The 16,206-nt window shown below is 42.7% G+C and overlaps 1 protein-coding gene across 3 annotated transcripts; it reads right to left on the reverse strand.

Annotated features, from left to right (window-relative positions):
• Positions 1 to 202: 202 nt before the first annotated feature.
• On the reverse strand, positions 203 to 15,222 carry LOC123993376 (cationic amino acid transporter 3-like). 3 transcript variants are annotated; one of them, XM_046295468.1, is made up of 12 exons: positions 15,084 to 15,222; positions 4,456 to 4,894; positions 3,875 to 4,036; positions 3,485 to 3,656; positions 3,121 to 3,239; positions 2,811 to 3,033; positions 2,360 to 2,499; positions 2,150 to 2,252; positions 1,838 to 2,073; positions 1,422 to 1,588; positions 1,052 to 1,160; positions 203 to 769 (listed from the first exon to the last, which is right to left on the reverse strand). In XM_046295468.1, exons 2-12 carry the CDS (start codon positions 4,820 to 4,822, stop codon positions 627 to 629), a joined length of 1,941 nt encoding a protein of 646 aa, XP_046151424.1. In that variant the 5' UTR covers positions 4,823 to 4,894; positions 15,084 to 15,222; the 3' UTR covers positions 203 to 626. The 3 variants fall into 3 exon arrangements, with proteins under 3 accessions (XP_046151424.1, XP_046151425.1, XP_046151426.1); XM_046295469.1 differs by having other exon boundaries at positions 4,456 to 4,891; positions 15,084 to 15,221; XM_046295470.1 differs by having other exon boundaries at positions 4,456 to 4,874; positions 15,084 to 15,184.
• Between the last annotated feature and the right edge of the window lie 984 nt (positions 15,223 to 16,206).

Consider the following 16,206-nt stretch of genomic DNA (forward strand, 5'->3'; position numbering starts at 1 on the left):
TTTTGCTTCTTTTAGCTGTTATTGACATAATATGGACTTGGTCTTTAACTAAATAGGGCTATATTCTGTATACCACCCCTACCTTGTCATAACACAAGTGATTGGCTTAAACACATTAAGGAAAGAAATTCCACAAATTAACTTTTAACAAGGCGCACCTGTTAATTGAAATGCATTCCAGGTGAATACCTCATGAAACTAGTTGAGAGAATGCCATAGGTGTGCAAAGCTGTCATCAATGCAAAGGGTGGTGACTTTGATGAATCTCAAATATAAAATATATTTTCACTTTACACTTTTGTGCTTACTACATGATTCCATGTGTGCTTTCCATAGGTGTGATGTATTCACTAGTATTCTACTATGTAGAAAATAATACAAATAAAGAAAAACCCTTGAATGAGTAGATGTCCAAACTTTTGACTGATACTGTACATACAAAATCCATTTAGCATGTGAGGGTCTCTCTACATTATAGGAATGACCAAATATCAACAAAGGAGAAGACAGTCGGTTGTAGCACAAAGCCCCGACAGTTGAAAATTAACGCGATGAGACCGTGCACCTGTTCGTCTTGCGTGTTATGTTGTTGGGGCGTACACCATCTACTCCACCACTATTCTCCTCTAAGGTGTCATCCCTTCCACCTCACTGTCATCCTCTGCCAGGTAGATGGGACTCTTTGATCGGAGGACTGTCTCAAATTTACCACGGTTGGGTGAGGCCTCTGAGCTGTTCTTAATCCCATAACCAAAGTAGATGAGAAAACCTAGGTGAAAGAGAAGGAAGAAAAATGGATTTAAACAGTGAAACTGCAGCATGTCACAGGTGAACATCACTGAGACACTGTACTTGTGCCCCCGCACCTCTCGGATTTAGAGGGGCTGGGTTAAATGCGGAAGACACATTTCCGTTGAATGCTTTCATTCAATTGTACAACTGACTATGTATCCCCCTTTCCTTTCCTTGAGTAACACAACATTGAGTAATAATACAGATCGGCACAAGAGCAAGAGGCAAAGCAAAAATAAGGGGTGGGGATCTCACTAACCAATAGTCATCCACACTGCAAAGCGACACCATGTTGGCCCATCCAGCTGCATCATGAGGTAAATGTTGACAAAGATACTGACCAATGGCAGCACTGGGAGCAGGGGTACCTGAGGGGATTCACATTTTTTTGTTTTGTTTCTACATTAACCACAATTAGCAAACACTGGACATAATCAAGACTAACAAGTACAACATCTAATGTTAATTTGCTTTTTTAAGCTAAGAGCTGATGATTCAATGAAACAAGTACAGACAGACAGTGGTTTCTAGGAGAACACGGAAACCTACAGTAAATAGGAAATGGTTTCTCAGGATGAATGAAACAACAAACGTGAACTGAGTCATGTGATTGACAACTCCCATCATACTTTAAAGGTGAGTGCCTGTCTGCTCGGGGGCTGTCTCCAGATGATGGCCACACACAGGAAGGCGAAGAAGGCCAGTATGGCACATATGGTGACCCACAGGGGGTGGCCACTCACCACCTCTGCCCCCCACACAGCCAGCACTACGCACAGCAGGGTGAATACCACAGCTACAGAGAAAAAGAGAGATTGTGAACTTCAGCATGTATAGTGGAATCTTAATTATACTTTACAGTTCTTGGTCATACATAATGCAAATGAGAGAATGCATTGAAATTATCAGACAGCTGCTTCCATTTGTAACCAGTATGCCAAACTTATTTAAAAAAATGCGCTTAAATATGTGGAGCTATTCTGGTACACCCAAAACAGCTTTAAGCGTCATCAACACTTCGCCCTGACAAAAGGGGGAGACTCACAGATGACAGCGGTAGTGATGTACACGATAAGTCCGGAGGTCTTGGTGGGGACGTCACAGCTGGGCACCAGCAGCATCTTGAGGGTGAACCTCTCCCTGAGGGGCCTGGTCTCCCCCTCACCCTCCTGGTCAAACTCGTCTCCACTGTCCCCCTCCGCCATGGTTGCCCTCCGCAGACCCACCAGCTCCACCAGCTTCTCACTGGCACCGCTGAGGCCCAGGGTACCCGGCTGGTACCTGAGAACAAATACACATAAAGAGTCAACCCTACGTTGACTGAGAACTCTTTTTAGCCAAGATCCTCTGCACTAACCTGAGGATAAGCACACACACTGCCACTAGTGTGTATGCCAGGAGAGTTCCTATCGACATCAGATCTACCAGGGCTGCCAGATCAAACAGGAATGCCATCAGGGCTGCAGAGAGAAAGAATCCATTACAATTCTAAGAAACATAGAGTAGCTGCTAAACAGTTGACAGAAAACTAAGTGTTGGTGCACAGTAAAGCAAGGGCTAAGCTTACCTGCTACAATACCCGACACGATGGTGGCTAACAGGGGGGTCTTGGTTTTTATGTTCATCTTTGAGAGGAAGCGGAAGAGCAGGCCGTCCTCAGCCATGGCATAGATTACACGGGGCATGGGGAACATTGAGCCCAGTAAACTGGACAGAGAAAAGACAGAGGGACTCAGACACAGGCAAATTCATCGCCATCACACTGACTGGCCATCAACATTGAACACAAGAAACAAAAAAAGTTTGGTTCATATATTCCACATCATAATTGGTTATTTGCAGGCAAATAACGAACAACAAAAAGGAACTGAAAGCACAGCATATGATAAGAAACATCTGTTCAGACACAAAAATAAATGAACTAAAAATAGCCTGCCATCTGGGTGCCTTTCTACCTTTGCTAGAAGTGCACACAAGGCCATGAGAAGTCTCTATGGGAAACTGTCTGTGCCAGTCACCTGGTGGAGAGGGCACAGAGGGAGCCCACAGCCACGATGTAGCGGGCAGGGTCCCAGTGCACATAACTGAAGGCCTCTGGCAGTGGGCTCTCTTTGTTCAGCAGGTAGTAGGGCATCATGAGAGTGAGGGCTGCAGACACCCCGAAGTAGGCAAAGAAACAGATGAGCAGAGAAGCCACGATACCGATGGGGATAGAACGCATAGGGTTCTTGGCCTCTTCACCTGTGTAGATAGAGATGGTTTAAATTTGATTCGTCAACCACAGAAAAAAAATACTCTAGTGTCAAGAGACAAGAAGAAATGGCCTACTTGTTGTTGCGATGCAGTCGAACCCCACAAAGGCATAGAAGCAGGTTGCTGCCCCAGACAGGACTCCACTGAAGCCAAATGGAGCAAAACCCCCAGTGCCAAACTTCTCTTTAATTATCCTGGACAAAGATAGAGAACTTGAAAATACAGAAAAATGCCCAAGAGAAAGAGTAATCGTTTCATATTTAGTCTTCAAGAAGAGAACTGCTACCCCTGATGGCTGCAAAAGCTTTGATTTATTTTTGCAAACAGACTTTCGTACCCTCTCAATTACTGCATAGGGCTTATTTTAAAACACCACCATTCCTGCCTAATAAAGTACTCTTCCTGAGCTCCCCTGCCTGTCTTGTCTTTGGTGACTCACTCTGGATCAGTGATGTTGGTTGTGTTGACAAAGTCCTCCACAGTGAGGTTCCAGTTGGTACGGTCTCCCTTCACCAGGCCTGAGATGATGACGAAGCCCAGCACCACCAGGTTGACCCCCGTGAAGATCTTGTTGACCAGGGCCGACTCACTCACGCCAAACGCCAGCAGGCCTGTGTGGGTGTTAGCAAAGTGTCAGAGCCACAGATGTGGGCAGCGACCAAGCGCGGCCAATCATAATGCTGCACTGAATGGGCACTCTGCCCTTGCTCTAGGGCAACAATGAAGAGGCAGCCATAGAAACCTCTCTTTAGTAGCTGTAGTTTCGCAGAGGTTGTCTATAATGCTTTCAAATGTGTTCTGAGTTATGTTAATGAGATGTGAGCCACACCAGTGAGCAGCAAGATCAGGATGAAGGCGAAGAGGTCTGGGTATTCAGCAAGAATCTTCCCAGGGACCTTGATGGACATGGAGGCTCTGAAGAAGTCTGAGATCTTCTGTTCAACCAGGTTGTCAAAGGTGGAGCTCCAGGCCCGAGCAACACTGGCTGTGCCTGAAAGGGGGAGAGACTTACAATGAGAGGTTGGAGTCATACATTCAAGGGCTCTTCTGTCATGAGGCAATCCTTCTGAAGGACCAGGCACTTGCTCTGCCTGTAAAACCTCTTCAGCTCACGTCCTCGTCAGAATCTTAATCATTCAGTCTAATTATTCAGCTACTCATAATTGCTGATTATCTCAAATGACTGGCTGGGTAAAGCAGTAATATCACTGCAGTTTAAGCAGCTTGGAGTTGTGTGCAGTCACATAGATTTATGTTATCCTTGCACCTCATATCCTGCTTTTACCTTTAAAAACATGTTTCTTGCAACTTTACATTAAAAAAAATCAAACATTTCCAGACCATTTTTTAAAATCACTTTGGTTCTTAATTTCAAAATCACTCATTTTTACTAACTCACTTCTGACTTACCTATGACATAGGAGAGGATGAGGTTCCAGCCAGTGATGAAGGCCCAGATTTCCCCCACAGTCACATAGCTGTACATGTAGGCTGAACCAGTCTTGGGCACACGAGCACCAAACTCAGCATAACACAGACCAGCAAGGACGGAGGAGAGCGCTGCGATGAGGAAGCAGAGCACGATGGCTGGGCCGGCCTTCTCCCTGGCCACCTCTCCAGCCAGCACATAGACGCCGGCCCCCAGAGTGGCACCCACCCCCAGGGCAATAAGGTCCAGCGTGGTCAGGCATCGGGCAAAGTGGCTCTCTTCCTGGTTGCAGTCCAGCGCCCGTCGCCGGAGCAGCATCTTACCGAAGGACGCTAGCTTTTCAGCCATGATAGGACAGGTCACCAAATCAAGAGGAGATGAAGGATCTTCTTACAGCCAACTGAGGAAGTGGACAATCTACTGTCAAATGAGAAAGGAGAGTGGTTTGGAGGGACAAGTCCAGACACAACAATCATTATTTTGTAATCGACTACTTTCTCAGAAGCAAGATATCATATAATCAAATGGGGAGTGAAATGTCAGTCAAAAAAACGCTTCTTCACACATGTGGAGTAGATGCCAAAACTGTATCATAATTCTCTGAAGGGTCATTCTGTTTGAATTCAGTCACTTTTTGACCACATGCATTTTGATTTGAACAAAACTTTCTAAACATATTTGCCTATGGTAGAAGTGGTCAAAAAGTGACTGTGGACATGAATGCCAAAACATTTAGAAGACAGATGTGCTCAAAGTTGACCAATTTTGTATAACACACCATACCGTAAGACACCAATGTTTTCATCACTGGATAAGATAAACAGTTGAGTTTGATCACTAAAAAGCTTACAAACTGGGTTTACACATAAAAAAAAAAAAAAAATTGTCATTTTTTCTTTTAAGTTAGACCCTATTTTACATCATCTGACGTGTAGGTAAGCACAACATCCCCAATTGCAACATTAGAGACATGCATCCTTCGTCAATCCCCAATCTCTTTGCTGATCTAACACTGACACTACGTTAACAGTGCTGGGCAATCCCACAGTAACAGAATTGCGCTGAGACTCAGATTTCTCACTTAAAATGTATTCCAAACAAAAACCATTGATTTCAAAGTTAAACAAACCATACAACTCCATGCACAATGACTGCTTTTAACAATTTACACAGAACAGTTTACAGAAACATTTACTGGAAGAACTGTGCATATGCAAAGTTTGGTAACAACATTTCGGTAAAATATTACTCAGTTATTAAATATCTGCTAAGAATTAAGATTCAAAGATGTCTGCCAACAGAATGGTGTGTCAGCTGTCACAAGGCATCTTGACTCTGAAAAATATATATTTTGGAACTACAGTAAGTGAAGTGGATTTACACCCGGTGACATAATTGCGATTATGGAATTCCATCATGGGTGCCTGATCTGTACTACACAAAAATGTATAATTATGGATATGAATGTCATTCTCTTCATGGTGATGTATCCCAAAATGGTACACAAAGGTAGAAATAACATCATTTGCATATTTGGGTATTATTCTACACACTTGCTATTATTTTAACGAGCTCCACTGCCAAACTTGGTTGGACCAGACCGGACCAAACCTGAAGCAATCGTATTTGTCTATGTTTCACAATGTTGGATATTAAAGTACAGCACAGTAGAGTACAGTACTGCACAGAACAGTAGAGTTCAGTAAAGTATAGTTCAGTACATTAGCGTAGTAAACTTGTGTACAGCACTCTCCTATATGTGCTGTCCACTTGTGAAACATAGACGTCTATGATTGGTTCAGATTTTGTCAGGTCCAAACCTGTAACAATTATGGACGTCTATAAAAAATGTAAGAAGAAAAATAGTGATTTCGTTAAATTGGTAGTTACAGTCTTGTCCCATTGCTGCAACTCCTACGGACTTGGGAGAGGCGAAGTTTGAGCGCCATGCGTCCTCCGGGACACGACCCTGCCAAGCCGCACTGCTATCTTAACCCGGAAGCCAGCTGTACCAATGTGTCGGAGGAAACACCATCCAGCTGGCGACCGCCATCAGCTTGCAGGCACCCAGCCCGCCACAAGGAGTCGCTAGAGCACGATGGGACAAGGAAATCCCGGCCGGTCAAACCCTCCTTCTCAGACGACACTGGGCCAACTGTGGCCCGCTTAATGGGTCTCCCGGGTCACAGTCAGCTGTGACACAGCCTGGGATCGAACTCGGGTCTGTAGTGACACCTCAAGCACTCCGATGCAGTGCCTTAGACCACTGCGCCACTTGGAGCCCATGGACGTCTATGTTTGGGCCAAATGAAGGCCGTACCAGACGTCTGTGGACGTTGAAATCAAGATTAGGCTGGACCAAATTCCGACTACTTTTCATCATTCATGGACGTCCGGTGTCAGTTGGTGCTTAGTGGGAGAGGATGCTGATTACAGTAAAATGGGAAGAGAGGGGGCTCATGGGTAGGTGTCAATAAGAGCTGGGAGAGGTGACATTAATTGGAGAGACTTTTCACACTCTTGCTTTGACCACCAGACTACAGAAAGAAAACTTAGCAGATCAACATGACAGTATGCCAGCAGAAGGGAGGACAGTAGCAGGGGACCCAACTGTGGTTTGTGACAACTATGATTTCCCTATTGTAGCCAATTCAATTGCAGAACTTCTGTTACGAATTCACTTAATTCATAAACAAAACTGATATCAGTAAAAAACTACAACTAATTGATGTCTACCTTTACTTGTTCTGTGAACATTCATTATCCTTCCTCCTCATGAGGGAGAGAAATTAGAAAATGGGGGGTTGAAGCTCATTGGCTAGAACTCAAATTGCTAGGGGGCTGGCCCATGTGGGGGACAAATGGTGCAGTACAGCTTCCAGAAAACAAGTTGATTTCAAACTAGGGACTTCGTGGTCAATGTAGGTAATTCTGCTCATAGATTATGCATGTATGAAATACACCGACAAATCCAGCCTAAAGCGGAAGGTTTAAAAAAAGACTTAGTAGTCGCCAAAGGTCTGGATCATGTCTAATGATGTGGGTTTTTGGTAATGGAATTCCAAGGCACAATTTCTTGAACTTACAGAATGCTGACCTTTTCTCTTTATAAACAAAATATTTAAAAAGTGTTGATATTAATTGGCAGGGGTCTTCACTTCAACATTGTTTTTTGGTATATTTCTAACACCTTTTAAGACTTTGTGGTAGATGTTTTCTAAGACCCCTTTTCCATCTGTTTGATAAGAAATCATAGCGTTTGCTTATTCCACATTTTTAGGATGGAAAATGGTTGAAAAATGTATATATGCCTTAATTTCTCAAAACTAGAGACTCTTAGCTTTCATTTGACATGCTCATATGAACTTGTGGTGTTGGTGCCCGTAGGTCCTTTTACATGGAATTTACCTGCTTCTAAAAGGCAGTCTGACTGAATAGTGAATCATGTCAAGCAGCCATTTAGGCCCCGATCACTGGCTGGTAGCCGCTCGAGGAAAGAAAGCTCTGCAGTAGAGCATAGTGCTGACCAGTACCCTGACCTTGGCAGAGACCATATTGAATCTGAAAGACTGAAAGGGAGGGAGTCAACAACCCCATTAATGTGCAGCCAGAAAAACAAAAATAGGAGAATGAAGAAAATAAATGAAAAGAGAACAGGGTGAAAGGGGGAATAGCAGGAATGGTAGCATAGTTGGCAAATAAAGCTTGGGAGAGAGAGGGGAATGGAAAAACATGATGAAAGGCTTCTGACTTGACACACCAGACCGATTAAATTTTTAAGAAGCAGACAGATGATCCCAATACAAAGCTGGGTAAGAATTGCCCTATCCAACTGTGCCCAAAAAAGGAACTATTCAACAGGAAAGAAATTGCTGTCCAAGCCCACTGTGGGGGCACCATGGTTGGACATAATAAAGCTCTCCTGTCTGGCAATGGGTCCAGGTCGAAGGGTTGATCCTGGCACACACACACACCGGAGAGGCCATGCAAGTTTAATCAGGCCAGGTCTGGGAAACACACCTCATCAGGAGGGAGAGAGCGTCCATGTTAACTCTGTTTAGCCGACAGGAGACCATGTCTACAGGGGACACAGGCAACTGCATTTCCTACACCCAGATATCATACCCCTGTGGCCCTTGTTCTTAAATCTAGTGTACACACTATAGGCCAGGGCTATTCAACTGGCGGCCAGCAGGCCAGATCTGGCCCGTATATTAATTTATACCGGCCCTTAGATAAATTCTGAACAAAAGATCTGAAGAAAAATCCCTGCCCAAATCCGACATCCAGTGCCAAAAAGACAAGCACTATGGTGGTTGTCTATAGTGATGTTTCTAGCGCCTATGTGGCATGTTGATTATTAATTCTTCATACAAACTTCTCTTTAGCGTTTGAACGGTTTAAGCTATGACCACATTCCTGAAAGCTACGACTCTCAGGGACACGCATGTGCCTTCCATTTCACCCTCTGGTGCTCGCAAGAAGGGTGTGACAAACATCTAAAGACTGAGAAAAAATGAATTCAAAGAATTCTTCCTTCAGACTGGAATTTGGCATATCTTGGTCTTATTTATTGTGATGCTTAATTAAGCTTTTAATTAGTTACTTTTAATTAAGAAGCTTTTAATGGTTGTTTAAATAAAACAAAAATAATGGTGAGCGAGCATTGCGCCTTTTCCTTTCAATGATCAATTGTTTTGGTTGCACCTTAACTGGTGTTGGTTGAGCACACTCCAAAGTGCTATATTGGTGGTAATGCATTGCTTTTTTAAACAGTTCTTCTGAAGAATAATTGCATGTGCAAAACGTCCGGCTCCGGTGCAATTAACCTTTTTACATCTGTCCCCGTAAGAACACGTTGAATGGCCCTGCTATAGGCTATGAGTTCAACACACAGGCATCTCAGTCACAAGTTACTACACCCACGACACTTACAATTTCCTAACAATTTGACCAGTAACACTTCTCTGACTTTAGGCTGATAGAGATACAGTCAAAATGGGATTGCAAGGTCTGCCTGGCTTCACGCTGTCATCTACTCGGCGAAGTAGACTGACATACTAGCCAGGCTAAGTTGGGACAATCCAGACTCTGGAATAACAACTATATCAAGCACAGTTGGCCTTTCTCCTCCATTAAGAGGATAATCAACAGTGTTACATAAGCCTGCTAACCTTCTTAGAGGTGAACAAATAATTAGTCATGATTACGTTTGTGTAGCCTAGCATGACCATAGTAAAATGTGTGGACTAAACTTCACCACAAAGTCTTTGCAATATGATGTGGGAAATGAATTGCATGTTCTGGTAATTTCTAAGAAGTATTAAAGAATAGAACTGTTTTGGGCCCCCGAGTGGCGCAGCTGTATTTTTATGTTTAACTGTAAAGAGGGCCTCAAGTTAACATTTTGGCCCACCAGCCACTGTATAATAAAACAAATGAGCATGCTTTGTAATGTTCCTAAAATAATACATGCATTACTAGTAAGAAATAAATATATTGTTTCATTTCGTTAAGTTTTTTGGGGACAAATTTTCACTTGCCCCTTTAACATGCTCCTGAGTGGCGCAGCGGTCTAAGGCACCGCATCTCAGTGCTAGAGGCGTCACCACAGACAACCTGGCTCGAATCAAGACTGTATCACAACCGGACGTGATTGGGAGTCCCATAGGGCGGCGCACAATAGGTCCAGCGTCGTCCGGGTTTGGCCAGTGTCGGCCGTCATTGTAAATAAGAATTTGTTCTTAACCGACTTGCCTAGTTAAATAAAAGTTCCATTTTTGTTTAATTAAACAAAAAAATTACAGGAGGTTACAGTCACAGACAGAACAATGAGACAGATATATAAATGTGAAGCATCGGATTGGCATTTGGTAGTGATGAGTGGAAAGCCCAGTGGCCGGTGGTGGGAGAAGATGGAACAAGATAGCAGAATGTCGGCCAAAATCAAATTCTCATCAATTAAACATTTGAGTGGACAAAGTTTTGTAGACTTCACCCTTCGCCAAAGTTTTTAAAACATGTAGATATTTAGATGGAGTGCAAAATGTAGTTACTGCACACGCGCACTTCAGAGTAGGCATTCCCTAACCAAAATATGCAAATATGTGCTAGAACGCGTCAATAGGATCTCGCTAGCTCGTGCTTGGCTCTGCCCACTATGACTAATTTGTTCCAATGTAAAAAAAAAAAATTAAAAAAGGACAAGCTCTGGTCTATCTTGGTTAGGTAATAAAAATATTTGTTAGTGGTAAGGCGACTCGAGTCATGTTTGTGCTTGTGAGAATGAGTCTGACTAGTAGCCGTGTTGTCTTCTTTTCCCGAGCATTTAACTCAAAACATTGAAAAGCATAGCTTGTGAACAATGTAAATAGCCAAGAAACACCGTGACAAAGTCTCACTTCAGTAGACTTTCATTTCAACTAAATTAGACCATTATGCCTGTGCTCAGCACTTCAAAAAAATAATCCTTCACTCAGCTCTTCACGTGCGCACAGCAGCGCGAGGTGGGATAGGCTATAGTATATAATTCGTAGTTCTTTGACTTTGTGCGTTTACCAGCTATGAAACAACACGGCAGAAATACTCTGAAAACAGCTACTGCAGAATTGATTTAGCTATTAATGTGATCATACTTCGTATTCACAAATGCGAGTGAAATGCTCGCACTGTGGAGCCCTGACCACTCGCCAATGTGGCAAGTGAAATAGTAGACCTCTAACCTGCAAAATTTAAATCCCAACTGTAAACATAGAAGAACCATTGTAAAGCAGAACTTATGACACAGGAAATATGACCTGGGTGCCAGGACATTTCTGAATTCAACAACGCAATACTGTTGTCTTGCCAAACATGACTACAACTAGAACAAGCTGTTCCATGCTCAGAAGTTCTAAATAAAAAAACAAAGGTTCTACTCCCACTCATTGTTATTGTTTGGAAAAACAACAAAAGGGGAACAATGTGGCCTCCATCAAAGTGAGTGCTCAGGTTTAGTCTGTACAGCTAAATTAAAAAGGTTCATGATTCAGTTCCAACAATTCAAGGAAACAGGCCTCATTCAGAAGACCTATCATATCATTTGACAATGGAATGAATCATTGCCAACTTTGGCTAAGGAATGAGACACAGGGCATAATGCTCAATTTCTGAGGGGTTTCCATGGTTAATTTGCTTTGGCTTCTCTGAAATGATGCCAGTTGATGCACACACAGCATTTGCTATTCATCAGATCCCTGTCTAAGGGCAATCTATTTATGGGCCAAGATGACAGAGCATCAGCCATCTCTTGCTACGTAAAGCCCTCTATCTACTACCGCACCCGTGTCTCCACACAATAATACAATTTCACCAAAAGGCTGAAAGGAGTACTGGAGTGCCATGCTATACTTGGAGGTTATATCTCACAGTATATGACATATTTGATTACACAGTATGTCCTCCAAAAGAGCTGTTTTCCTCGTCACCCACCATACTCTCAGCCCGGGGGCACTCACAGGTCTCAAGCAGATAATGCACTTGCACAGCCTGTGACTGTCTCCTCGGGTGACACGCCTTCAGGCGGGGTTATTAACTTTCCAGTTACCATAAATGACTGAACACTCAAACGATCCTTGGAAGCCTGAAAAAAAGCTAGGTGTGGTAGTTTGATTGTTGATTAAGTTTTTGGGCTGAAAAAAAAGCCACAGAAATGTGTAACACCTGGAAAAGACAGGCCTCAGCAGGTACTTGAACATAGTTATACAACACCAAACATACATAGACCCAAGCCTTCCACAATAGAAAGTGTCAGCACTCACTTAGTGCATATTCCATTGCTACTTAATCAGCTATCTTTTATTGAATATATCAGTTAGAGACATTCAGATTGGTCTCATAGACTAGATGTAACATAGTAAACGTAAATCTGGGAAACAAATTAGTATGATATGCTATGGTGACATAATTGGTATGTTACATAAGACAGGTAATGTCAGGAAAAAAGGAAAAGGTGGGTGGTTGGTCAGGGTGGAGATCTCTATGTGAACGTCTAGCAACCCAAAGGTTGCGTGTTTGAATCTCATCACAGACAACTTAGGCATTTTAGCTACTTTGCAACTATACTGAACAAAAATACACTGCTCAAAAAAATAAAGGGAACACTTAAACAACACAATGTAACTCCAAGTCAATCACACTTCTGTGAAATCATCCTGTCCACTTAGGAAGCAACACTGATTGACAATACATTTCACATGCTGTTATGCAAATGGATTAGACAGGTGGAAATCATAGGCAATTAGCAAGACACCACCAATTAAGGAGTGGTTCTGCAGGTGGTGACCTCAGTTCCTATGCTTCCTGGCTGATGTTTTGGTCACTTTTGAATGCTGGTGGTGCTTTCACTCTAGTGGTAGCACGAGACGGAGTCTACAACCCACACAAGTGGCTCAAGTAGTGCAGCTCATCCAGGATGACACTTCAATGGGAGCTGTGGCAAGAAGGTTTGAGAGAACACCAAGATTGGCAAATTCGCCACTGGCGCCCTGTTGCTCTTCACAGATGAAAGCAGGTTCACACTGAGCACATGACAGACGTGACAGAGTCTGGAGACACCGTGGAGAACGTTCTGCTGCCTGCAACATCCTCCAGCATGACCGGTTTGGCGGTGGGTCAGTCATGGTGTGGGGTGGCATTTCTTTGGGGGCCGCACAGCCCTCCATGTGCTCGCCAGATTGCCATTAAGTACCGAGATGAGATCCTCAGACCCCTTGTGAGACCATTGTAGGGAGGTCATACAGGCACGTGGAGGCCACACACACTACTGAGCCTCATTTGGACTTGTTTTAAGGACATTACATCAAAGTTGGATCAGCCTGTAGTGTGGTTTTCCACTTTAATTTTGAGTGTGACTCCAAATCCAGACCTCCATGGGTTGATACATTTGAATTCCATTTAATTTGTGTGATTTTGTTGTCAGCACATTCAACTATGTAAAGACAAAATTATTTAATAAGAATATTTCATTCATTCAGATCTAGGAAGTGTTATTTTAGTGTTCCCTTTATTTTTTTGAGCAGTGTATAAAAACAACATGCAACAATTTAAGTTTACGGAGTTACAATTCATGTAATACATTATTTAGGCCCTAATCTATGGATTTCACATGACTGGGCACAGGTGCACCCACTGGGGAGCCAGGCCTAGCCAATCAGAAGAAAAAGAATTCTGCATCAAAAGGGCTTTAATACATACAGAATTCCCCTCAAGACAATCCCTCAAGTGATGAAGCCGGATGTGGCCCTGGGCTGGCGTAGTTACACTTAATCTGCGGTTGTGAAGCCAGTTGGACGCACAGTCAAATTCTCTAAAATGATGTTGGGGGCTTATGATAGATAAATTAACATTCAATTCACTGGCAACAGCTCTGGTGGACATTCCTGCAGCAAGCATGCAAATTGCGCACACCCTCAAAACCATGCTGTTTAATGAGCTTCTTGATATGCCACACCTGTCAGGTGGATGGATTTTCTTGATAAATGCTTACTTACAGGGATGCAAACAAATTTGTGCACAACATTTGAGAGAAATAAGCTTTCTGTGCACATGGAACATTTCAGGGATTTTTTTTCAGCTCATTTACAATGGGACAAACACTTTACATGTTGCACTTGTATTTTTGTTCAGCATGTTAACCCAAAGTAACCCATAGCCTAGCTAACGTTAGCTAGCATTAGCTATAGGTGGCTAACGTTAATATTTTCCACAACAAAATGGAATTCGTAACATATGATAGATTTAGCAAGTGCATAACATATGGTACGAATTTGAATTAGTAAAATATCATACAAAATGGATGACTGACATCCACAAATCAATATACTATATTAAATGTGTACCACATGTATATACAGAATAATACGATATGCTATGAGACCAGGTTGTATTAACTAGCCAGCTAAAATTATTAATACATTTAAAAGGGAGAGCTGCAGGCTTGCACACAACAGTCCGTGTTGGACAAGGAAGAAAAATAAACACCAACCGGATTACAAGAGTACATTGATAACGTTAGATCAAATAGAGAAGGAATGTTCGACACGAATTTAGGTTTACATTATTAGGTTTAGATTATCGACACGCTCATGGTTTACATTATTACTAAACTCGTTTACGTTTGGCGACGTTAGTAAACTAGCTACCTGATTTACAGCAAGATTAATTAGACGGTCCATTCACGTGCCAGTAAAAATACCTAACGTTAGCAGCCAAGCCCTATGGTTGAGGGAGACTTGCTAAAACCAAAGAACCGACAGTTGAATTGTCTGAAAAGCTAGCTAGATCCAAACACTCCAGCATGTCTGCCAGACTACGCTAGATAGCTACAAAGAGTCTCGTTAATTCATGCTGGGCATCGCGAAAATGTTGTCCAGCTGACCAACTAGTACTGCCACATTCGATTCATGTGTTGTTATTCACTATAAATCGCCATACATTGAATTACGTTGAGTTAATTAATTCCTATCGATGAGCACTCGCTTTGGTTCAGACTCTTTCTTGGAACACATCGCTAGCAAATACAATCTTCATTCGATGTCTTTGGTATAACAAACATTAGTTAGCTACATACCTGAGGAATTGATCGGCCCCAAAAATAAATTGCGATCAGCAAGATGAAAACTATCGGTTTTCTGATTGAACTTTACAGTCCGAAAAAAAGGTGTGACTTGTCGGTCTAAAAACTTGATACAACACACGCTAATGTACCGTACCAGTCAAAAGTTTGGACACACCTACTGAGTCAATATTTTTTCTATTTTCTACACTGTAGAATAATAGTGAAGATATCAACACTATGAAATAACACATATGGAATCACGGAACCAAATAAAGTGTTAAACAAATCAAAATATAATTTTAGATCCTTCAAAGTAGCCACCCTTTTGTCTTTGACAGCTTTGCACACTCTTGGCGTTCTCTCAACCAGCTTCACCTGGAATGCTTTTCCAATATTCTTGAAGGAGTTCCCACATATGCTGAGCACTTGTTCTTTTCCTCCACTCTGCGGTCCAACTCATCCCAAACCATCTCAATTGGGTTGAGGTCAGGTGACTGTGGAGGCCAGGTCATCTGATGCAGCATTCAATCACTCTCCTGCTTGGTCAAATAACCTTTACACAGCCTGGAGGTTGGTTTTGGGTCATAGTCCTGTTGAAAAACAAATGATCGTCCCACTAAGCGCAAACCAGATTGGTTGGCGTATTGGCTATGGTAGCCATGCTGGTTAAGTGTGCATTGTATTCTAAATAAATCACAAACAGTGCCACCAGCAAAGCACCATCACACCTCCTCCATGCTTCATGGTGGGAATCACACATCTGGAGAACATTCGTTCACCTACTCTGCGTCTCACAAAGACACGGCAGTTGGAACAAAAAATCTCAAATTTAGACCAGTCTAATGTCCATTGCTTGTGTTTCTTGGCCCAAGCAAGTCTTCTATGTCCTTTCGTAGTGGTTTCTTTGTAGGATTCGCATAGTCTCTGAACAGTTCATGTCGAGATGTGTTTGTTACTTTAACCCTGTTACTTTAACCCATTTATTTGGGTTGCAATTTCTGAGGCTGGTAACTCTAATGAACTTATCCTCTGAAAGAGGTAACTCTGGGTCTTCCTTTCCTGTGGCGGTCCTCATGAGAGCCAGTTTCATCATAGCGCTTGATGGTTTTTGCGACTGTACTTGAAGAAACCTTCA

Source organism: Oncorhynchus gorbuscha, linkage group LG13 (assembly GCF_021184085.1).
Source record: "Oncorhynchus gorbuscha isolate QuinsamMale2020 ecotype Even-year linkage group LG13, OgorEven_v1.0, whole genome shotgun sequence".
In the NCBI taxonomy this organism is placed as follows: Eukaryota; Metazoa; Chordata; class Actinopteri; order Salmoniformes; family Salmonidae; genus Oncorhynchus; species Oncorhynchus gorbuscha.